Source organism: Balaenoptera physalus, assembly GCF_965194825.1.
Source record: "Balaenoptera physalus genome assembly, chromosome: 6".
NCBI classification, from domain to species: domain Eukaryota; kingdom Metazoa; phylum Chordata; class Mammalia; order Artiodactyla; family Balaenopteridae; genus Balaenoptera; species Balaenoptera physalus.
Window position 1 is genome coordinate 70,451,975 of NC_138885.1, and position 25,747 is coordinate 70,477,721.

At 33.0% G+C, this 25,747-nt stretch overlaps 1 protein-coding gene across 1 annotated transcript in view; it reads left to right on the forward strand.

Moving 5' to 3' along the window:
• AGPS (alkylglycerone phosphate synthase) overlaps window positions 1–25,747 on the forward strand; it is a 142,390-nt gene that overhangs the window by 42,681 nt on the left and 73,962 nt on the right. Inside the window, exons 3-10 of the mRNA XM_082466714.1 lie at window positions 3,416–3,506; window positions 5,349–5,469; window positions 5,565–5,639; window positions 10,383–10,454; window positions 11,953–12,032; window positions 13,227–13,307; window positions 22,772–22,897; window positions 25,441–25,549. Of these exons, the coding sequence (XP_082322840.1) occupies window positions 3,416–3,506; window positions 5,349–5,469; window positions 5,565–5,639; window positions 10,383–10,454; window positions 11,953–12,032; window positions 13,227–13,307; window positions 22,772–22,897; window positions 25,441–25,549 (755 nt within the window). The remainder of the gene's footprint in view (window positions 1–3,415; window positions 3,507–5,348; window positions 5,470–5,564; window positions 5,640–10,382; window positions 10,455–11,952; window positions 12,033–13,226; window positions 13,308–22,771; window positions 22,898–25,440; window positions 25,550–25,747) is intronic.

The following is a 25,747-nucleotide window of genomic DNA, read 5'->3' on the forward strand; positions in this document are numbered from 1 at the left end:
AATAGAATGTCTCATAATGAAAATAACTACAATACCAGGTGTGGAGAGGATGTGGAACAAGTAGAACTCTTTATACATTGCTGGCTGTTAACATCTTGGAAAGCTATCTGCCAGCACCTCCTAAAGCTAAACATATGCATAGACTGTGGCCTAGGAACTCCACCCTAGTTATATAGCTTTCTGAAACATGTGATATGTGATCTTAAGAAAACAAGTTTAAGAACGTCCCTGCACATACCAAAAACTGTAAACAACTCTATTTTCTGTCACCAATACAATGGATAAAGTAATTATGCTATACTCACACAGCGGAATTAAGCCATGGAAATGAATGGACTGCAACTACGTACACAAACATAGATGACTCTCACAAATATAATATTGAACAAAAGAAAGCAGATACAAAAAGTACATTTTATATGATTTCATTTATATAACGTTAACAAGATAGTTGTTCCTTTGGTGTGGGGAAAGATGATAATGCCTGGAAAGGGGCAAGGAGAGGGATATTTCTGGGGTGCTGGTAATGTTCTATTTCTGGATCTGCATGCTGATTACATGGGAGGTTTACTTTGTAAAAATTCATTCAGCTGTACACTTACTTTTTGTATGCATGTTATACTTCAATATTTTGTAAATAAAATATTTATAAAATTAAACAAAGCTAAAACAGCCATAATATAGTATAGTTTTATTTGGCTGTTCTGTCATCATGGTGGAGAGAGGGAAGTAGAGAAGTTGCAAGAACATTATAGTGAAAAAAATTACCGAATATACCTACTGTGATTTTATAAATATTCATTAATAAAGAATTTTAGAATAATGATCTCACTTGGAATGATGGTAAGGGAAGAATCAGACTAGAGGCAGCATCATATAGTATTTAAGAGCACAGACTTATTTATTACTTATTTTACCTTATTTATTACCTGGTTCATATCCTGGTTTTGTAACTTACTAGCTGTGTGACCTTGAGTAAGTTACTTAACATACCTAACATCTTAAGTTGTTTAACTTCTCTGTGCCTTAGCTTCCTCATTCATAAAATGGGGTAATAGTATCAACCTCATAACATTATTATAAGTTAATATACATAACAAACTTAGAACAATGCCTGACACATAATAACGCTTTATGTTTACTTAAATAAAAATTTGAGTACCATTTAAAAATATACATTTTGAAATTTGTTTTGGTCTTTTCTGAAAGTTATTTTATTACTGCTACAGTAACACATTGGAATATTGTTGTTTGCATATCAGCCTTCTTCACTACACTGATCTAGGGTAGGATATTTATTTTATCTCTTTATTTCTAGCACTTATTGCTATTTAATATCTTGCCATTTCTGACAAGTATTTCCAAAACTGAAAAGTTGCCTCTCTAAGCACTTGAGTTTTCTGCACCAATATTCTCATATATATACAATTTAGGATTTCTTGTATATATGAAATAATGTTTATGTTTCATATAAGCTCATTTAAATAGAGTTTGGGATAGAAGATATAGGAAACGAAATTTGAGTAGCAAATCTAGTTTTTTCATAGTATTCCTGCTCTATAGAGCTCTTTAGTGTGTTTTAAATTTATTGTAGCACTTCGTGTAAAATATAAGCACCTTGCAAATCTGGTTTATTTACCATTCCCTGTTCTTTTTCTAGTTGTCACATCATAAACTCCATGATACAGTATTATAATTTTTAAGTCATATATACTTTAAAGAAATTAAGAAAAATAGTCAATTATATTTACTCACATATTTACTCTTTCTGTCATTATTTATTCCGTTGTGAAGATTTCACTGTACATTTAGTGTTATATTTCCCTTCAGCCTATAGAAGTTCCTGTGGAATTTCTTGTAGTGTAGGTGTGCTGGCTCCAAGTTCTCTTAGTTTTCATCTGAAAATGTCTTTATTTTACTTTTGTTCTTGAAGGATATTTTCACCAGATACAAAATTCTAGGTTGGCATTCTTTTCCTTTCAGCACTTTAAAAATGTTGTTCTGTTGTTCTCTGGACTTCATTGTTTCTGATGAGAAGTCAGTCATAATTTTTGTTGTTATTACATTATAGGTAATGTGTCATTTTTCTCTAGATGCTTTTAAGATTTCTTTCTCTTCTTTCTCTCTTTCTTTTTTAAGTTGCAATTTGACTATGATGTGCCTAGTGTGAGTTTCTTTGCATTTATCTTCTTAGAGTTCTCTGACCTTCTTTAATTTGCGAACTTATGTCTTTCATCAAATTTGGAAACTTTCTGTTATTATTTCTTCAAATACTTTTTTTATTCCTTTCCCTCTTTCCTCTTCTTCTTAGGTCTCCATTTATATGTATGTTAGTATTTTTCTGTTGTTCCATAAGTCTCTGTAGCTCTTTATTTTTTCAATCTTCTTCTCTGTTCTTCAGATTAGAAATGATTTATTGCTCTATCTGTAAGTTCACTGATGTCTCCAGTCTGCTCTTGAGTTCCTCCAATGAATTTTTATTTCAATTTTAATTATAGAATTTCTATTTTGTTCTTTTTATAATTTCTATTTCTCTGCTGAGATTTATTTTCTGTTATTCACTGGGAACATATTTCCCCTTTTGTCCTTTAGTGTAGTTATAGCTGTTTTAAAATCCTTGTGTGCTATTTCCAGTATCTTGGATCATCTTGGGGTTCTTATTAATTGCCTTTTATCTTGATTATGGATCACACTTTCTTGTTTGTTTATGTCTGGTAATTTTGAAGTGTATCTTGGACATTGTTAATGATATGTTGTAGAAACTCTGGGTTCTGTTACATTCTTCTGAAGAGGCTTTTTGTTGTTGTTGTTGTTGTTTTTAAACCAAGCAATTAACTTGACTCATCTCAAGTTTCCTTCTTTGGTGGTGAGCAGCTGAATTATCTGTTCTGTTCTTTTAAGCTTAGCTGGGCTGCTTAGTGTCTGCTCCATACATGTATAATTCAAGATCAGCCAGACATTTGGACAGAGTTTATACATAGGTCCCTCTGACTGACTCCTGGATTTGTGTGATTTTTCTGTACTCTTCCCAGATGCTGTGTTCACTGTGAGCACTGTCCTCTCATTCTTTCAGCCAGGAAGACTGTAGGTTTTCTGCATTCTTCTTTCTTTCTGTGGTACTAGCTGGGGCTTTCCCTCAGGCTAAAGCCTGTTTAAAAAATAAAACAAAACTGGAAACTCATGTAGTGCTGTTTTCTTCTTACTCCCTTACCACCTATTTTTCCCTGGTTTGGGGCTATCTATAGTGCCCTCAAATAGTTGGGTTTTGTTTGTTTTGTTTTTGTCCAGAGCTTATCATTATATGTGGGAGGGTTGGTTCAATAGGAACTACCTGACCATTACTAGAAACAGAATCTAAGATTTGAACTTAAATGAAGATACTTTACTCTAATGTTTTACCTTCTTTGTACCTTAGGTACCCTCTTAGTGGCATGATTTTGCCAACTTTTAAAGAGTGGATCCAAAATACACTTGGAGTAAGTCTGGAGCATAAAACTACCTCTAAAGTAAGCAAATAAGAATGATTAATAATATTGTTAACTGAGTGTGTGTGTGTTTAATCCCAAATTAATTAGACTTATCTTAGTAATTTGTTATAGTTATTTAATATATTTGTTATTTTTTTGTTAAGAAGTTTACTAGTCATATTGGCCTTGTTAGGCTTTCTAGGGGTGATTTTTTTAAAAAATTTTTTTTAGCATCACAGATATAGAGCCTAATCTCAGCATTTATCTGAGATTTATCTGGCAAATCTGTAATCCTCTCTGAGCCTCAGAGTTGTAACTGTCTGTCCTGTGTGTCACAAGTAGTAGTGAAGTTCAAATGAATGAATTCTGTGAGAGAACTTTGTTACAAAAATATAAGGTGCTGTTATTTTTAGGTTTTGTAATGAACTGACAGTAATCTAGGATTAATATAGAATAATTTAAAATAAAAATATAATGTTACATTTACTAACAAAACATTTAGAATATTTGAAGATTGAAAAAAGTAAAGTAAAAGTTTGATTAAGATATGAGTGATAGAGAATTTTAGTTTGCTCATGTGGTATCACTTTTTTGACGGGGGTGGTTAGAATCCTTTAAACTATATACGTATTAAGCTAATGAAATAGTTAACATTTCTTTGCATAATTATAATCTTTATTATTTATTAGTATTATTCGCTATGACATGGTATTCTGCGTCCCTCTAACTGAGTATAACTTTGATAAGTGCAGGGGCTATGGCTTACACTATATTATCCACTATATCCAACGTATTATTAAGGACTGTAGGTATTCAGTGAGTGCTTGTTTGGTTTATTTATAAATCCACAGTTACATTTTATTCTAGTATTAAATTAGGCTAAACAGCTAATTCCTATCCCTCTCAAACCAAATTCTTTTAACTTTTCTTTAAAGATCTCTTCTATTTCCTTTTTTGACTATTTGTGATTACTTTTTTGACACTGATGCAATCTATATACCATATTCAGAAATGTCACCAGTTTTACATGCACTTCTTTTTTCTGTTTTGAGCCCTTTCAGTTTTCAATAACTTAACAAAATAGTAATCTGTATGATGGTATCTGTATGATGGTGATAATCTCATTTAACAGATGAAGAAGCCAAGGCTTGCAGAAGTTGGGTGACTTGCCCAATGTCACATAGCTTTAAAGTTGAAGATTTACTTTTCAAGTTACCTGTTAGTTGAAATTAAGTATCAAGTTTATGATTATGTTGTGAGTTTTAAAGCAGTCCTGTAAAAATGGGTTTATTACTTATTGGGAGGCTTTTTGCTGATCATTTAAAAATAATAAAAGGAAATGATAAATTTTATCTACAGGTGAAAATGTAGTTAATGCAAAAGTTAACTATCTTTCCCCCAGTGTCCCTAGTCTAAAATCAAAGATTTGAGACTTTGCTATCTTCCTTGTTCTTAATTGTAATCTTTATTTTTATTTTATTTTATTTATTTATTTTTTGACCACGCCACACAGCATGCGGGATCTTAGTTCCCTGACCAGGGATGGAACCCTGGCCGCCTGCGGTGGAAGCAGGGAGTCTTAACCACTGGACCGAAGTCCCCTTAACTGTAATCTTTAGAAATAATGAAAAGGTGGGCCATAGAAGCAAAAGAGAAAACATAGGCTTTTATAACTTATGTTACAGAATGTGATTAACCAGAGCATTTGTAATTGGTTACTGTCACAGAGTTGGTTTCCATATGTATTATTTGTTATTTTCCTATGCTTCTGTCTTAGTTTGGATGTAAAAAAATTTACATTTTGTAGTCACTCTCTGTAACATAGGTATTCAAATTTTATTTTCTAGAAATAAGTCAAAGAAAACCAATTTTATTTTCTAGGCATCCTTAAATCCTAGTGATACACCTCCATCTATTGTAAATGAAGATTTTCTTCATGACCTTAAAGAAACTAATATTTCATATTCACAAGAAGCAGATGATCGAGTATTTAGAGCTCATGGTAAGCAACTTTATGTAAGTGCTATTTATTTTTAATTTGTAAATTTCCTATAATTTAAGATGTTTTTGCATTTTCTTTTTTAAACCTCAAAACAGGTCATTGTCTTCATGAGATATTTTTGCTCAGGGAAGGAATGTTTCAGCGAATTCCTGATATAGTTTTATGGCCAAGTAAGTTCTTGTTTTTCTTTGTATTATTAATTTAGTATTGTTAAATTTTAAGTAAAGTTAGTATTGGAAATACGTACTTTTAAACATGAGCTATAAAAAATATAGATTGCTATATTTTTAGAGTTTACTAAAGGTCATATTCTTAATATGATCATCCTGAATGGTTGTTTTTAATGATTAATTTTGTTGATGATTAAATCTTCATTTAGTATGTACATATCCTTTTGTGAGGTCAGTAGAAAAATGTATTTTGGGCTAATTTGACAGCTTAATGAAATTATTATCAATCAATGATATATTCAGATGTATAGAAACTCTTAACATAACTGATTACTGCAACTAATAATAGTAGTCTGTTGATGTTAACTTGTGGGCTAAAAAATATGGTATTCAAATGATGAAACAAGTTGTTTAATATGGATATTGTCTTTGATATAAATAATTAAATTTTGAGAAATTAATTTCATTTAGGGATTTGGCTTGAGGTGGAGGATGGATGAGCTTTCTGTTATTATTTTGCTCTTGCTGATGCTTAGGCACTATATTTATATATATGTTTTTTTTTTTAAACATCTTTATTGAAGTATAATTGCTTCACAATGGTGTGTTAGTTTCTGCTTTATAACAAAGTGAATCAACTACACATATACACACGTTCCCATATCTCCTCCCTCCTGCATCTCCCTCCCTCCCACCCTCCGCATCCCACCCCCACCAGGCAGTCACAAAACACTGAGCTGATCTCCCTGTGCTATGCGGCTGCTTCCCACTAGCTATCTATTTTACATTTGGTAGTGTATATATATATGGTTTTTATATCCACGTCTTGTAGCAGAAACTTTAAGCAGAATAGGTATACTGCTCCTTACTGTCCATACTTACCTTTTAAGAAGTTCTACTGGTCTTCTGATCCTTTTTTCCCTTCAGACTCCATAAAAGGATTATATAGAATGTTTTATTTTTCAAAAAATTGCCTCATTCATGGACTCTCGGTTCTTAGATGTGATCCTTTTTCTTTTCAGGGAGTATCTGAGGGAAAAATCCTACTTTAATTTGGGGATAGGAAGGAGGGTGACATATATAGGGAGAAAAGAATCTATTTGAATAGTGTATTGGTGCCCAAACCAAGTCTAAAATTTTGTTCTGTTGAATCTTCCAGTGTAAGAACTTCTTGGAAATAGTTTGTTTCCCAACAGGTTGTCAGTTAACTGTGGCCTTTATTTAACTTTAATGTAAATTTCCTTTTGGTAATAAAGTTCACGTTTTTCTTTGCATGAGGGTAAGTTTTGAGACAATGTGGTATTCCATAGAGTGGAGGTGGCTTTCTCATCTTGCAGTTTAAATATCTACACACCATATCTGTATATATACATATGTACACATACCTAGAAAGTCTGTCGTTGTGGATGTCTTTAAGTCTGTCTGTAATTGGAGTCTGAATTCTACATGTTGCTTTAATAGGATGTCTAGGGCTTATCTAAGAGTAAGAACTTGTAATATATGGAACTTTCCTGATTTGGAGTCATACTTAAACCAGGATTTGTCACCATTGTGACCTGTACACAGTGTAGCTATTTCTACCTTTCATTTAGTTTGGACAAGTAGTTAGTTACTTATACATTGTATGTTGTCTGTGGTAAGTATACTTATAAAAATAAAGTTTCCTTAGCAATATTTATTCAATTTATGCATTATTTTCAGCAGTCTAAATATCGAAACTTTAGGCCTGTGAAAATATGTGCTAGGTACTGTTCTAGGTACTGAAGATAAGACACTGAACAAAACACAAATCCCTATTCTCAGGTGCTATACAATTAAGTGGGGGCGGGAGGAGACAGAACAATAAACAAATATTTAATGTAGTGAAGGGTGGTAAATGTTATAAAGAAAAACAAGGCACAGTAAAAAGATAGAGAATAAATCGGGTGGGCAGTGGGATGAGGGAGTGCTGTGTCAAATAACATTGTAAAGGAAAGCTTCCGATTTGGTGACAATCCTTGAAATAGTTTTGCCTTATTAAAGGTTTTTTAACAGATATCTTTGGGTATTTTATTAATTATTGATGAACTAGTATTCCATTTATTAAAAATTTTTACCACAGATAGTGAGCTTTATAGGCTTAATCTGAAAGCTTGAAAATAGATTTTTATTAAATTTGGAATGATGCAAATGACATATTCCTAGCTTTAAGAAAACCTGGGAAATGATAATCATAACTTTTATAGAACAGTATTTTTACTTTCATAAATGGATATTAATTTGTATATTTTCATTTGTATCCTTATTTCCCTTTCAGGTCCTAAGCAAGTGATACTCAATTTTTGCATGGTTTCCTTGCTTCAAATCTCTTTTTCCTCCATGCCATTACATAATTTATCAGGAGATTGATCTTTCTAAAACACTCTCTTTGCCATGTTTGCTCCTTAATTCCCTTTTGCTAGTCAAATTGAGTCTTAGCACCTCTTGTTTGGTGTTTAAAGTCTTCTGCCTTCAGGATTTTAATACTTAACTTTTACACTGAAAAGTACCCTTTGGTGTGTACAGTAGAAAGGAGTTCGTATGCAGTATATCATGTATAATGTTTAAAGTTTTGTTTAAAGAACAATAAAGAATCATCAATGGATGCAAAAATTAGTGGGCAAAAGTATGAAACATTTATGTAATCAAAGTATTTCCTCACGAGATATTTATTAATTATAATTTTTTAAAATAAATTAACTTATTTGTTTTTATTTTTGGCTGTATTGGGTCTTTGTTGCTGTGCGCGCGCTTCCTCTAGTTGCGGCACGCAGGGGCTACTCTTCGTTGTGGTGCACGGGCTTCTCATTGTCGTGGCTTCTCTTGTTGCAGAGCACGGGCTCTAGGCGCGCGGGCTTCAGTAGTTGTGGCACGTGGGCTCAGTAGTTGTGGCTTACGGTTTCTAGAGCGCAGGCTCAGTAGTTGTGGCAGGGGGACTCAGTTGCTCTGCGGCATGTGGGATATTCCCAGACCAGGACTCGAACCTCTGTCCCCTGCATTGGCAGGTGGATTCTTAACCACTGCGCCACCAGGGAAGCCCTATAGTGTTTTTATATGGAGAAACCTAACAGTTGGCCCTTCTGATCCAAGGGTTCCGCATCTGTAGGTTCAACCAATGCTGTTCAGAAGTATTTGGGAAAAAAATTACATAAAGGCAACATGCCAGCAACTATTTATATAGCATTTACATTGCATTTACAACTATTTGCATAGCATTTACATTGTATTAGGTATTATAAGTAATCTAGAGATGATTTAAAGTATACAGAAGGATGTGCTGTAGGTTATGTGCAAATACTATGTCATTTTCTTTTTTTTTTTAACATCTTTATTGGAGTATAATTGCTTACAATGGTATGTTAATTTCTGCTTTATAAGAAAGTGAATCAGTTATACATATACATATGTTCCCATATCTCTTCCCTCTTGCGTCTCCCTCCCTCCCACCCTCCCTATCCCACCCCTGTAGGTGGTCACAGGGCACCGAGCTGATCTCCCTGTGCTATGCGGCTGCTTCCCACTAGCTAGCTATTTAACGTTTGGTAGTGTATATATGTCCATGCCACTCTCTCACTTTGTCCCAGCTTACCCTTCCCCCTCCCCATATCATCAAGTCCATTCTCTAGTAGGTCTGTGTCTTTATTCCCGTCTTGCCCCTAGGTTTTTCATGACCACTTTTTTTTTTTTTCTTAGATTCCATATATATGTGTTAGCATACGGTATTTGTTTTTCTCTTTCTGACTTACTTCACTCTGTATGTATGTCATTTTCTTTAAGGGACCTGAGCTTCCCAGATTTTGGTGTCTGTAGGGGTCCTGGAACCTATCCCCTGTGGATACTGAGGGACTACTGTACTGTGTTACTAAATGATGAAAGTTAACATTACCAGCAATGAGACTTATCTACATCATGCGCCTCCAGTTATAATGCACTGAGAAAGGCACAGCATCACTTCTGTGGAATTCCTGCCAAAATGTATAAACTGAACTTAATCCTAAGGAAATAAGCAAACCGAAATTGAGGGACATTCTATGAAATAACTGACCAGTGCTCTTCAAAACTGTCAAGGTCAAAGTAGATTGAGGAACTATTTCAGAGTAAAGAAGACTAAGGAGATAGTCTTGGTTGCAACAGAGGCAGAGAATGAGGACTCGCGGGTGGAAGTTAGAGGGGCAAATGGGAAGAACTTTCTAACAGTCTGAGCTGTCCATCAATGGAACAGGCTTGAGAAATTTTGAGCTTCTGGTGCCTGGAAGTTTGGAGTCAGGGAGCTCAAAGGTCTTTAAAAAAAAAAAAAAAAGACTAAGGAGATGTGACAACTAAAATGCAGTATGTGATCCTGGTCCAGAAAAGAGGACATTAGTGGAACAGCTGGCAAATTTTGAATAAGGTCTCTTGATTAATTAATAGTATTGTATCAGTGTCAATTGCTTGGTTTTTATAGTTTTTATAGTTATATAAGATGTTAGTATTTGCAGCTACTGGGTGAAGGAAATCTTTGTACCATTTTTGCAACTTTTTTGTAAGTATAAAATTATTTAAAAATGAAAAGTTAAAAAAGAGAAAAAACAGTTTTTTTTTTAATATAGTGATTTAATGTGTTAATGAGTGAATAAATGAAGGAAAAGTTTAGACACTGAAGAACTCTACAGACCCTTGTTTTGTAGGGTTACCCAGATTTTGTTCATGCCCTTGTGATTAATTTATTTTCCCTTTTTTCAACAGCGTGTCATGATGATGTAGTTAAGATTGTGAATCTAGCGTGCAAATATAACCTTTGTATCATACCAATTGGTGGTAGGTATTGTGTGTTTTGAATTTTAATGTGATGTAAATTTGTTCTATTTTAAATATTTGTGCCATCCCACTGAAAACATTCTTATAATTATGAAATGGTTATTTTGAAAAATTAGTTTATGGTGTTTATTGGTTATGCTGGTTTATTTCTGTTCTGAGTAAATCTACCTGAACTGTTTGAGACATGATTTACCCTTAGTTCATGGCTTCTTTCCCATATGGATCCTAATTGAAGCTGTGGCTTACTGCCTAAATAAGAAAATGTTCCTGCTTTAGTAGTTACTTTCTAACCTTTATCTTAATAGAGAGAATATTATTTTTCAAAGGCTAACTATACCCAACATAAATCTTTGAGAAGAAGGGATATGCAACCAGGACAGTGATAACCAAATCAGTAATATCTTTTAATACTGAAAACTAACATTATTTTACATTTTAAGACAAATTTAATCTCTCTTAATCATTCACCAACCACATCATTTTAACAGCTTACACAAGCCAAAGGAAATTGCCTTCACTGACTGAATTGGCACTGATGGAATGGAAATGGGACCTCTGCAAATCAGAAGTTCCAGATACCTTCTTCAGCTGATACTTTGCGTTGAATTCATGCAAAAAAGGCATTACACTGCCACTCTTAATGAAATATTTTTCTGATTTCAAATGACTTTGACAAGAAATAGTGGTTACTAATCACAGACATGTTCTTAACATTGTTTCACTGTGTAGATCAATACCCCCTGTACTTGCATCAAGGTGACTTCCACTTATATTCTGTCCAAAAGATATGAAAGTACCAATTCAAACTTTATTCTGCTATATGATGGTACAGATCTGGTTAAGAACTGAGAACACCGTATTGTTCCGTATTGTTATCAAGAAAGCATTTTTCCTTTGACAACAAATGTTAAATAGGAGTACATTGTTTAAATTCTTCTATGTATTAATTATTCTATATTAAAATCACTTTTTCACCAAAGAACATATAAATTTGTTTTTGAATATCATATAATCTGGGCAGTTTTAACTTTATATTCTAATTTATTAAAGCCTTTTTGCCTGGGTATATAAGATAATATTTTAAGTGATAAGTGAATCTCATAAATATGGCAGAAAGGAGATAATGGTGTCTCTAGTTGTATAGGATGGTTATTTTTTCTTCTACGCTATCTCTCCACGGTAATCATTAGCTTAGAACTTTTCTAATCATGTTTTTGGAGTTCCACAAATTGCTAGGGGCTTCACTTGAGTGTGCCCAGGGGATGGAGCCATATCCCATTACTTTCAGCTCCATAATATTTCTTCATTTTGGCATGCACCATAAAATTAAGGTGAGTTTGCTTATAGTGTGTTAGCATTTGCAAATTACATTTTGCAAAGTAGAAATAGGTATTATTTCCTAGAGGGCCTATCTGTATACTTTGTCTTAGGGATTTACCCTAGAAATGTAGCTAAAAGTAAAATATTTAAGCATAGCTGTTGTTTCCTATTTTGGCAGGAGGAACAAGTGTTTCATATGGCCTGATGTGTCCTGCAGATGAGACAAGAACAATAATTTCTTTGGACACTTCACAAATGGTATATGATAATTCAAGATGTATTTGAAGATAGTGTTTGGTTTTAAAGTTGTCTTTATGGCTCAGTCTTAGTTATTTTTAAAAAGGTATATTGTCCATTTTGTTTAAAATTTTTTTCATCATTATATTTTACCTTTGTCTTCAGACCTCTAAAAGCTAAGTTCACTCTTAACTCTAAGTCATATATCTTGATGGATTCTACCAAATTGACATGTGAAATTGACAATTTGAGAAGCATGGATTGGAATAGTGATACAATAGATAACCTGATTTGTATTGTTAAAAAACAAATAATATTTGTTAATGTTAATTTGAATCATCAAAACTTAGTTGTTCCCCAAAGTTTTACTAATGCTATTGCATTTTTGCTTTTGGAAGAATAGAAGAGCTAATTAATTTTAAAATTAACTTAAAATTAATAAAGGTGCTAATAAACTTTAGGATTATTTTGTGAAATTTTGGTTCATTATGGTCCAAGAGTTGGCCATTGTGCTATGTTAAAGTTTTAGTTTGCGTATGAACTTAATCTTTGTATAGTCAACAATATTCCTGTTTATATAATCTTTTATTATAATTAAAAATTTAATATTATTTTATTGAAGTTTTTCAAGCATCCAAGTAGAGAGAATAGTATTTCTAGTCTCTAGATTAAATAAGTATTTACATATATTGGCTTTATCTTTTTTCCTCTACTATTTTTAAAGCAAATCCTGATAATATGCTACTTTATACCAAATATTTCTGTGTATTTCTTTTAAAAAGGACATTTTCTCACTATATTATTATCACTTCTGGCAAAATTAAAAGTAATTCCTTATATCATTTAATATCCAGTCCACATTCATTTTCCAGTTGTCTCAAAATTGTCTTTATTTTATAGTTCATTTCATTGTTTGAATGGGGATTCAGACAAGGCCTGCATTAGCTTTTGGTGATTTCTTTTAGTCTCATTTTATCTGAAACCCTCTTCCTCACTTTCTGAATGTCTATGTTTTAAACCAACTCCTGTGCAATATACTGCCTGTGTTACTATGTCTGTCATGTTGTATAGTCAGGAACAAGTGGAGCTTTCTAGTGTGGGTAACCCTACTTGCTTAATTTCTATCTTGTCACTTGCTGCTTTCAGTTAGGAAGTTATATTTCCTGAGAAAGTGTCTGTTCCTGGAGATGAAACTTCTTTCTTCTTTTGCAACAGAATCGAATCCTCTGGGTTGATGAGAACAATCTGACAGCTCATGTAGAGGCTGGCATAACAGGACAAGAGTTGGAAAGACAGGTATGTTATTTAAAATTTTCAAAACTGCTGTGTATCCCCTCTATGAATAAAGTACCTTTCACAATATATTCACTGAACAAGCTTTCTCTCTTTCTGTTGTGGCTCAGATATTGAGCTAGATGCTATGAACACAGTAGTGAATAAGACACCCATCCCCTACCCTACGAAAGCTTACGTTACATTATGACAGAAAGTTAGGTAAATAGACAATATGACTCAGTGAGAATTGCTAGGTGAAGGCTAAATGTGGGGTGTTAAGGCTTATCAAATGGGGTTCGAAGAGAAGTTGAACAAAGATGGTATCACAGAGGACTCGGCATTTAAAATGAGGATTAAATTAGGGTGAGTGAGAGTGAAAAGGAAATGGGGTTGGGGAGAACAATCCAGTCAGGGGAAGCAGCATGTGTGGAAGATTTACAGGCAGCTATTGCTTTGGGGGATCTGCAGATAGCTGAATATGGCTGAGATCTAGTCTGTGTATATGGGAGAACACATATTCTTGGTGTTTGTATTTTGGGTGAGTGTACATATAGTAGTGGTAAAGGGTGAAGCCAGGAAAACATGAAGAGGTCAGATCATAAAGCCGCAAAAGTTTGAACTTTACCTTTGTACTTAGTTTTCGTAAGCTACTGTGTGGAGGATGGATGGGCACGTAAAGGTGGATTAAGTGGCTGCTGCAGTAATTTGGACAAGAGCTGATAGTGACTTGAGACAGAGTAGCAAGAATGGAGCGAAACAGAACAAGTTGGACACAGAAGTCTCAGAAATTAATGATAAATTTGATCAATTTGGGTAGATGTTGGTATTTGCTATTCACTGAAATTTTCAAAGCATAATTTTATTGAAAACTGCTCATCTCATGAATAAGTGGAACTCCTGGAGTCCTTATAGCACTTTTTTGGGATCCTAATGAATTTTAGGAAACTTGAGGTTCTCTTCATGGATTCTAAGCCATTAATTATTAAAATGGATTGGTTTCTTCAGCCCTTTCAAATATGGTCAAGATGACAGTAACTCAGCTTTTGTAAACAAAAGTTAGAAAGTCCAGTTCGCTGGTGATGAACTGACCATTTTGTTCAATTTGGGTTACAGAGACCCCTCTTTCCTACTTTTTTTTTTTTTCTTCCTACCTTTTAACAACACAGAAATGTGACATGCTTGTTGATCTTTTTTTTATTATCTTTTTCCATATTTCATGGTAAAGAGTTGAATGAAGTTGGTATGCTGGTGACCAATTCTGGATGAAAGGCTTTGAAAAACATTATTAAACTTTTATCTTTATTTTTGAGTTAATGCACTAAGATACAGAGAACTAGAATAAAATTGAACATATTCATTGAGGCATTAAAGATCTTCAGTAAGTCAAGGTTTTATATAATTCAAGGTAATTAGGTTTGTTAATTATTATAGTTTATAATGAACTTTGTGGGTTGAATAATAGTATTTAATGAAAAAAACCTGTAAAAAGGCCTGTATTAGTCTTCTGTTATGCTGAGAGGCATTATCAACACAGTGATTTTTTTTTTTATAACAAAGGATGGCCTTTCATGTCTATAATTTTATATCCTTTATTATAGCATTTGATGTAGTATTTTAACCTTTCCAAGTTTTTTTTTTTTTTTAAAGGTTAGAATTAAAATTCAAGGAACATATTTCCTTGAAACTTAAATGACATTTTCCTAGACTAGGAACTTCTGATATTTTACCTACTAGTTTATTTCCCTAAATGCCAATATAGAACATTTCTTTTTGCCTCTAGTAGACTCTAATATAGTTTCTACAGCTGTATTGATCCCAGTTCAAGTTCTTCCTCATTATGCTTCTGTATTCTTCAGTTTCTTCTTCAGCTGAGGTAACCAACTTAAAACTTCCTGGTTTTTCACTCTAGAAGTTTTAAAATGACACAAATATATTAGTTGGGTAGCACAAATTTTCATCTTTTTAACTTGTAGATTACATTTTTTAATATGTATGAAATTTAAGGGAGGTCATTAAATGTTAACTTTGGATTTTGGGAATCTGTTTCTAGGTGTATTAAATATTTGGCTACTTAATTTCATTAGTTAATAGTCTGGGGATATGTGACTTATGATTTCCCCCCACTGGGAATGCATTTCTCAATGCCTCAGTTTCTTTATCTATAAAATGGAGATAATACCTACTTCATAAAGTTTTTGTTAGGAGGAAATAAGTTAATAATGTAAAGTACTTAGAACTTTTATTCATTCCACTGATTTTTATTGAGTACTATCTGCTTCATTCAAACACAGCTGACTTTAAATATTTCTTCTATATGCCAAAGACTCCTAAATTTGTATCACCTCAGACTTCTTTCTTGAACTCTAAACTTGCATATCCACTTGCCTAGTTGATGTCTCCACTTGTATATCTAATACACATTTCAAACTTAACATTTAAAAAAATTGAATTTCAATTTTCCCTCCACAATTTGCTTATTCTGCAGCCTTCTCATTCCCAGTTGGTGGAAATTCAGTTCTTTGGGAAGCTTGAGCCAAAATCCTGAGTCTTTTTTTTTCTTTTTAGTATTTCTAAAAGGTCTTTTTATTTTTAAAAATATTTATTTATTTGACTGCATTGGGTCTTAGTTGCGGCATGTAGGCTGTTTGTTGCAGTGCATGGGCTTCTCTCCAGTTGTGATGCTCAGGCTCTAGAGCATGCGGGCTCAGTAGTTGTGGCATGCAAGCTCTCTAGTTGTGGGACGTGGGCTTCAGAGCGCATGGGCTCAGTAGTTGTGTGCAGGCTCTCTAGTTGTGGTGCATGGGCTCAGTAGTTGCAGTGCACGGGCTCAGTAGTTGCAGTGCAGGGGCTTAGTTGACCCGCAGCATGTGGGATCTTAGTTCCCCGACCAGGGATCAAATCCGTGTACCCTGCATTGGAAGGCGGATTCTTAACCACTGGACCACCAGGGAAGTCCCTGCTTTTGTTGCGTTTATAATAGTTTCATTGAGATATAATTGTCATACAATACTGTAAACTGCAGTCATTTAAAGTGCACAACTTGATAAGGTTTGGTATATGAATACAACCATGAAACCATCACCACAATCAAGATATAGAACACATGCACCAATCCCAAAAGTTTCCTTTGGCCTCTTTATAGTTCTCTCCATCCCACCTTTTCCATGTCCCTGGCAATCACTGATATGCTTTCTGTCACTGTAGATTTGTTTGAATGTCCTACAGTTTTATTAAAATGAATCACATACTCTTTTTTTACAAGGGTGGGGCGAGGGTTGGCTTCTTTCACTAGGCATAATTATTTTGAGATTCATCACTAGGCATAATTATTTTGAGATTCATGCATATTGTTGCATGTATCATTATTTTATTCCTTTTTGTTGCTCAGTAGTATTCAGTTGTATAGATATACCACTGTTTGTTTATCCATTCACTTGTTGAATGCTTGGATTACTTCCAATTTTGGGCTATTACAAATAAAGCTGCTTTGAACATTCATGTGTAAGTCTTTGTTTGGACATATACCTCCTTTCTCTTGGGTAAGTATCTAGAAATGAAATGGCTAAATCATTTGGTAGATATATATTTACCTTTTTGAAAAACCACCAAACGTTTTCCCAGAGTGATTGCATCATTTGATATTCACACTAGCACTGTATGAGTTTCTCTACACCCTTGCCAATATTTGTTATTGTTAGTCTTTTAAAGTTTAGTTGTTCTAGTAGGTTTGTTATGGTATCTTATTGTGGTTTTAATTTGCATTTCTCTAATGACTAATGATGTTGGAGATCTTTTCAAGCGCTGTTTGCCATCCATATATCTTCTTTGGTGAAGTGTCTCTTCAAGTTGCTTGCCCAATTTTAAAATTGGATTGTTTTCTTTTTATTGGGTTTTGAGAATTTTTTTTAACATATTCTGGACATAAGTTCTTTTCTAGATATATACTTTGCAAATATTTTCTCCCAGTCTGCGGCTTGTCTTTTCATTCTCTTAACAGAGTCTTTTGAAGAGTAGATGGTTTTTAATTTTGATGAAGTACAGCATACTTAATTTTTTACTTTATATATCATGCTTCTACTGTCATATCTAGAAACTTTTGCTTCACCTGAAGTTACAAAGATTTTCTCCCATTTAAGTTTCATAGTTTTTAGTTTCTATTCAAGTCTGATGAGTTTTGAAGATTTTGAGTTAATGTTCATGTATGGCGTGAGGGATAGGTTGAAGTTCATTTTTTTTGCATATGGATAATCAGTTGTTCCAGCACCATTTGTTGAAAATACTATCCTTTCTTCACTGAATTGACTTTGCACCATCATAAAACATGTCTGTTGTCATTTTTATATAATATGTAATATATTATAATGTGCATCTAGTCTGGACTCTATTTTGTTCCATTGATCTATTGTATATCTTTATGCCAGTACCACACTATTTGGATTCTTGTGGCTTTATCATAAATCTTTTTCAAAGTTGTTTTGGTGATTCTGGGTTCTTTGTATTTCTATATGATATTTATAAACACCTTGTCAATTTCTATTAAAAAAAGTAGCCTGTTGGGGTTTTGATTGGGATTACATCAACTCTATACATCAATTTGGGGAGAACTGACATCTTAATGTTGAATCTTCTGACCCATCAACATGGTATAACTTTAGTTTTTTTAAGGTCTGTTAATTTCTCTCAGCTGTGTCTTGTGGTTTTTAGTGTACAAATATTTCATATTTTTAATAGATTTGTCCTTAAGTATTATATATTTTTATAAATGGTATTTTTAAAAGTTTTCAATTTCTGAGTGTTCTTTATTAGTATATAGAAATAAAATTGATTTTTTTAAAAAATTATTAGCACCTTTAATTATTATTTATTTATTTATTTATTTATTTTGGCTGTGTTGGGTCTTCATTTCTGTGCGAGGGCTTCCTCTAGCTGCGGCAGGCGGGGGCTGCTCCTCATCACGGTGCGTGGGCCTCTCACTATCGTGGCCTCTCTTGTTGCGGAGCACAGGCTCCAGACACGCAGGCTCAGTAGTTGTGGCTCACGGGCCTAGCTGCTCCGCGGCACGCAGGATCTTCCCAGACCAGGGCTCGAACCCGTGTCCCCTGCATTGGCAGGCAGATTCTCAACCACTGCGCCACCAGGGAAGCCCTAAAATTGATTTTTGTGTATAGCTCTTATATCTAGCAATCTTACTAAATTCACTAATTAGTTTTAAAAGTTTTAGCTCCCATTAGATCTACTACATTTATGATCAGGTCCTTTGTGAATAAAGACAATTTTACTTCTTCCTTTCCAATCAGTATGCCTTTATTTCTTTTTCTCACCTGATTGCACTGACTAGAACCTCCAATGCACTGTTGAAAAGAAGTGAAAGTAGACACCCTTATCTTGTTCCTGATTTAAGAGAGATGCATTCAGTTCTTCACCATTAAGTATGATGTTAATACTTAATGTATAGGGGTTTTTTTTGTAGATGCCATTAATCAAGTTGAGGAAGTTCCTTCTACCTTAGTTTGTAGAGTGTTTTTATTAGGAGTGGATTTTGGATTTTGTCAAATGCTTTGTGTCTTAAGGTGGAAGATGAGGTGATTTATTTGAGGCCTTTCTTCTTTTTTTATATAGGTTTTCAGTACTATAAATTTCCTCCAACTATTGCTTTAGTGGTATCCTACAAATTTTGATATGTCTGCTCAATTTCATTCATTTCAAAATATTTTCTACTTCCCTTTTGATTCTTTCTTTGACCTATAGGTACTTACAAGTTGTTATTTCATTTCCACTTACTGGGGGATTTTTCTAAACATCTTTCTGTTACTGATTTCTATGTTAATTCCATTGTGTTCAGAAAACATTCTTTATATGACTTAAATCCTATCAAATTAATTGATACTTGTTTTATGGCCTACAGTATGGTCTGTCTTGTAAATGTTCCATGTACACTTGAAAAGAATTTGTCCTCTGCTGCTATTGGTTGGAGTGGTCTATACATGTCTGTTAGGTCAAATTGATTTATAGTGTTGTTCAGGTCTTCTGTATTTAAAAAAAATTTCTATCTACTTGTTCTATCAATTATTGATGGAAGGGAATTACAGTCTCCAACTATTATAGATCTATTTTTTCTTGCAGTTCTATCAGTTTTCACTTCATATATTTAAAGCTCTGTTATTGGGGGAATAAATACTGAGGATTGTTATTGCTTCTTGACTAATGAACAATTTTGTTACTGTGAAATGACCTTCCTTCTTCCTGATAGTATTTTTTGCTCTGAGATCTACTTCATCTGATGTTAAAACAGCCATTCCAGTTTTATTTTGACTGTTGTTAGCATGGTATATCTTTTTCTTTTTTCCATTTTAAAATTTTTTACTAATTTATATTTTTATATTTCAAGTGTTTTTCTTATAGACAGCATACAATTGGGTCTTTCCTTTTTATCTAACATGACAGTCTCTACCTTTTAATTGGGGTGGTTAGACCTTTTACCTTCAATGTGGTTTATTGATGTGGTTCAGTTTAAGTCTGTCATCTTGCAATTTGTTTTCTATCTTTCCTATCTGTGTTTTCTCCTTTTCCACTTTTACTGCCTTTTCTTAGATTGAATATTTTTTTTAATGATACCATTTTATCTTTTTTCTTTCTTCATTAGCTATAACTTTTTGTTTTGTTCTTTTAAGGGTTTCAGGTTCTATAGTGTATATCTTTAACTTAAAATAGTCTGCTTTAAGGTGATAATGTATATAACACTTAGAGTTTAGCATAAGAACCATAAAATATTATACTTCCCTTTCCCCTTGTCTCTCCTTTGTGCTGTTGTCATACATTCTACTTTTACATATATTGTAAAACCTATAGTATATTGTTATAATTTTTGTTGAAATAGTAAGTTATCTTTTAAAGATATTTAAACAGTAAGAAAACATCTTTTATATTTACCCATCTAGTTACCCTTTATGGTGCCTTTTAATTCAATCTGATGATATTTTCCTTCTGCTTGAAGTACTTGTTTTAAATATCTTTAGTGTGAGTCTGCTGTTGATGAATTTTTTTTTCTTTTGTTTGTCTGAAAATATCTTTGTTTCATATTTTTTTAACACTTTATTTTTTAGAGCAATGTTAGGTTTAAAACAAAATTGAGAGGGAGGTACAGAGATTTCCCACATGCCCCTGGCCCCATGCATGCATAGCCTCCCCCATTATCAACATCACTGGAAGTTTGTACCCCTTGACCACTATCTTCCCATTTCCCCCACCCCCTCATCCTCTGATAACCACCAATCTATGCTTCTATGAGTTCAACTTTTTTAGATTCCACATAAAGTGATATAATGACATTGAGATTTCTTTTACTAAGGGTGAACCTACATTGGCACATCATAATTACAAAAAGTCCATAGTTTATTTTAGGGTTCACTTGTGGTGGTGTATATTCTGTGGGTTTGGACAGATGTATAAATAATCACTGAGTAGCCTTCATTATAATATTAGAGTATTTTCACTGCTCTACATTCTCTGTGCTCTCCCTGTTCATTTTCTCACCCCCCAACCCCTGGCAACCACTGATCTTTTTATTGTTTCCATAGTTTTGTCTTTTCCAGAATGTCATATAGTTGGGATCACAGAATATGTGGCCTTTTCAGATTGGCTACTTTCATTTAGTAATATACGTTTAAGTTTCCTCCATATCTTTTCATGGCTTGATAGCTTATTTCTTTTCAGCACTGAATAATATTCGATTGTCTGGATGTACCACAGTTTATTTATCCATTCACCAATCTCGGTTGCTTCCGAGTTTTGGCAATTATGAATAAAGCTGCTTTAAACATTTATGTGCAGGTTTTTATGTGGACATAAGTTTTCAACTCCTTTGAGTAAATACAAGGAGTATGATTACTGAATTGTATGGTAAGAGTATGTTTAGTTTTGTAAGAAATTGCCAGATAGTCTTCCAAATTACCATTTTGCATTCCCACCAGCACTGAGAGTTTCTGTTGCTCCACATCCTCTCTAGCATTTGGTGTTGTCAGTGTTCTGGATTTGGGCCATTCATATAGATGTGTAGTAGTATCTCATTGTTATTTTAATTTGTGTTTCCCTGATGACATATGATGTGGAACATCTTTTCATATGATCATTTGCTATCTTCAGTGAGGTATCTGTTAAGGTCTTTGGTCCATTTTTTAATTGGTTTTTTTCTTATTATTGAGTTTTAAAAGTTTTAAGAGTTCTTTGTGTGTGTGTGTGCGTGCGCGCATGTGTGTGTATTACTTTCAGAAAAATTGAAAGGTATTAGTCTTTTGAGAGTAAATAATATGAATATAGATTGTTTGGGAATTAAGGAAGGAATATCATGGTCTGATAATCTTCATTTTAGCTTTCAGTCTTGTATTTAAGCTACTTATTTGTGAGTGGTTATTAACCTCTTAAAATTAAATAAATGTATTGAATGTTTAGTGAAAAAATTCTATTATGTAATAATTGATGTCTTTTAAAATCTTGTTTTCCTAGCAGCAAAATTAGACATGATAAATAATTTGCATTGCTTGTGTGCAAAAGCTAACAAATTGTATTCAACCTATAGGTTCTCAAGTTCTGGATTACAGCTTTCATACCATACTTAAATACACAGATATAAACATAGCTGACATACTCTATATCTCTGCATGGCTTACTTGAAAAACAGAAACAGTTGCTTAAATGGATGACTATCAAAATGGTCAACACAGATTGATGGGCTTGAGTGCAGTAGACAGTGGGTATGCAGATGGTAGTGTCTGTACCATTTGACATGAGATGGCTGAGTCTTTAAAATGATTTTAGTGGAATGGCTTTGGTGTTGTTGCAGTAAAGGGCATCCATCCAACCTCAGGTGCTGTGCAGATGGCAAAGCCACGCTAATATAGAAAAATGAGAAACAAGTGACTATTTAATGTACAGGAATGCATGATCTGCGTCACAAATACATGATGGTATTACATGCAGGAAACCTAGCCAGATGGCTGTACATTAAAACACATGACTCCTTGAGAGAATTAAGTACAGGCAATTTGCTCAGATTTTCTGCAGGCCTGCTGCAGATTATATTAGGGTAGGGAGCATAAGAGATTAAGTGCTTTATTTATTGAAAGTGTTTAGATGAAGTTGGCAATTATTTAAGCATAATCTGATCTCCATAAGTAGTTAAATTGTCTCTGTGGAAAAAAAAAAAGAAGGGAGGGTAGTTGGCTTTAACATAAAAGAATGTAAGGAGTAAGATTGGCTGGTGAACCTGTGGAAAATACAACTGTCTTTTGGCCCATATTTTTCCACTAGGCAAAAGCTTAAAAATATTTTTAGACAAGTATGATAAACGTATTTCTTTTTCTATATAGGTTTTAATGAGTCCAAATAGCAGTGACATGGAAATTTTAATGTGGAAAGAGTTAATGTGTTGAGTGCTGTGTTAAACGGGGCCACTTTCACTGGTAAAATATTACATTTTTGTTTTTCAGCTTAAAGAAAGTGGTTATTGTACAGGTCATGAACCAGATTCCCTGGAATTCAGCACTGTGGGAGGATGGGTATCTACTCGGGCATCAGGCATGAAGAAGAATATCTATGGCAATATTGAGGACTTGGTAAATTTTTTCCTATTTATTATACAATAATTAATTAGTCTATAGAGATTATTATAAAGTTGTTAAGCCTTTAAAAATTGAGTTGGAGAGTCCCCCACAAAAGTATACCCTTTTTAATTATAGTAACGTTGATTATGTGTAACACAAATGGTTAAAAGACACAACTGTGGTCATTATTTAAGAGTGCTTCTTTTCGAGTAACTGATATTTAAGTTTTGTAGATGTCTCATAGTATCTGACTTATAAATGTATCTAAATATTATTTTGCAAGCCTTGGAGTCTTGGTCTTCAACTCTACCAAGATTTTAGTCTTTATTTAGGTGATCTTGTCATTACTACTGTTTTGCCTTAGGAGATTTTATATTTATTTTTCTGAAAAAAATTTTCTGTATAGAATTAAAGAGCCCAATTAAAAATGTTGTAGTTAATGTAATGTTTTATGTGCACATCATTTTGTTTTAGCTGATCTGGTGTCATTGCTCTTAAGAGTTAGTGCAATAGTGTAACTATAGGCATCCTGGCTAGGAATTAGGTATCATTTGTTCCATTTGTAGCTTTTCCAGTGATTAATTGTGTGACCTTGTGCAAATTGGTTTACCTTTCTAAACTTCAATTTCCTACTGTATAAAATAGAATAGTGTTATTTGTTACATAGAATTATTATAAGGAATAAAGGACATAAAATGAAAACTCTTAGAGGAATCACTGGTATGTAATAGGTACTTCATACATGTTAGTTTCCTTTATCATCAATATTCTGATAACAATTTAAAAGAATAGTTTATGAGAATATTAAAATGGTGTTCCTAACATTATTCCTAGAGCTATTTAGGTTTGTTTTTCAGATCTAGCGTTCCAACATTTTCATCAATGTCTTCGTTGATAGAAATATCAAATTGTTGATGAAATGTATTGGTTTTTTATAGTTAACACCCAACAGTTTAAGACTTTAAGTGTCTATATTATGAACACTTTTTAAATGTTTGCATTATCTTTTTTTTTAATTGAAGATATTTTAGAAATCACATTTTTCTTTTTGCAATTAAGATAACATAAATTCAGTTTCAGAAAAGAGAATTTGATCCTTTTGCTATTGGATTATTAAAATATTTATCAGAGTTAAGCATATTTGATAGACTACCACATTTAGTACTGCTAAAGCATGTAATTTATTTTAATCCTTTTTGGGGTTACTTAAGGGCCACAAATTGTAAGTATACATTTGAATGTACTTATTTGCATGTGTATATCTAGTTTTTAATCTAAAAAAGCATCATACTGTGTTTAATCTGCTCTTTAAACTGTTATCAATATATTAACATGTCAATGAGCATAGGTTTGCACCATTATTTTTTAAAAGTGCATATAATTCTCTTTTATTGATAATTTGTGATTTAGTAATTCCCTATTAAAGAATATTTAAGTTATTTTTATTTCAAAATTATAGAAGTAAATAAAGGGAAAAATATCCTCTGTAGTAATTTTTTAGCATACCTCTTTGATCATTTTCTTTGGGTAAGTTCCTAGAGCTTGGATTGTTGGGTCAAGCATGTTTTTAGGTCCTTGGACCCTTACAGCCAAATTGCTCTATAAAAATTTTGTGCCAGTTGACATTCTTACTAGCACTATGAGAATCTTTATTTTACTGGACCTTTTATTTATATTATGTTCCTAAAATTTTATATTTCTTTATTTGTTAGTGAATGTAAACTTTTAAAATGTCCTCATTAGCAATTTTTATCTTTTTATTTTGTGAATTCTTTATTTATGTCCTCTGCTCATTTCCTTCAACAATAGACTATTTTTATTTATCTGTCAAAAAATTATTCTGAAAATGTGTTGGGTTTTTACCTAACCATTTCTGAGTCAGATCTGAGGAATTTTTTTGATTGACCCTCTCCCTACAACGTACTTAATTTCTCACATGTGTGAGACATACCTCACACATATCTTTCTTCATCTTTTTAACTCAATCACCACATCTCCCTCTTCATCCCAATTTTGATGTGATCAAAATAAATACTTCATTCTTTTCACTCTTTTCTACTGAGTGGGCAAAGTAGATAAGTTGAAGGTGGGGATAAGGCAAGAATAATTTTTTTCTTAGAATTCTAAGCATCTAGAATAGTGCCTAACATGAATAATAGTGCTTCATAAATATTGTTAAATAAATGAAAGAATGAACCTATTAAAATGTGATCATTGCATATTTTTTCCATCCTTTAGTTCTTTACCACATGGACAACCCTAGACTAGCTTTGGTTTAAAGAAATGTGTTTTTCAGTTTTTAAAATGATGAATATACCTAGGCCAATAACAATCTTAGAATAATTTTTCCCTCTTTTATTTAAAGTTACATACAATTTATTTTTAGTCTAAGAACTACTAAAAGATATTAGAATTCTGAAGGGAATCACCATTTATCACTTAAACCAATATTTTAAAAATAGTGTTTTATATAAATATATATGGGTGTGTATATCCACACACACAACATTCACTGACAGATATCTAGAATTTACATCATGCATTGTATTAAACAGGTGGTTCATATAAAAATGGTAACACCTAGAGGTATAATAGAAAAAAGCTGTCAAGGACCTCGAATGTCAACAGGCCCTGATATCCATCACTTCATCATGGGATCTGAAGGTAAATATAACTGCAAATTTATTATGAAAAAATACAGGTTTAGTGATTCAGTTTTGTGAAAATCTATGATATTGTGATATCAGATTTTTGAAAGAAAGACGTGTTTTATATATTTAATTTTTTTTTAAGTTTTATGACTTTAGTACTTCATAAAGTTTTTATTATAAGAACATCTTATTAAACTTTCTCTTGAATTTT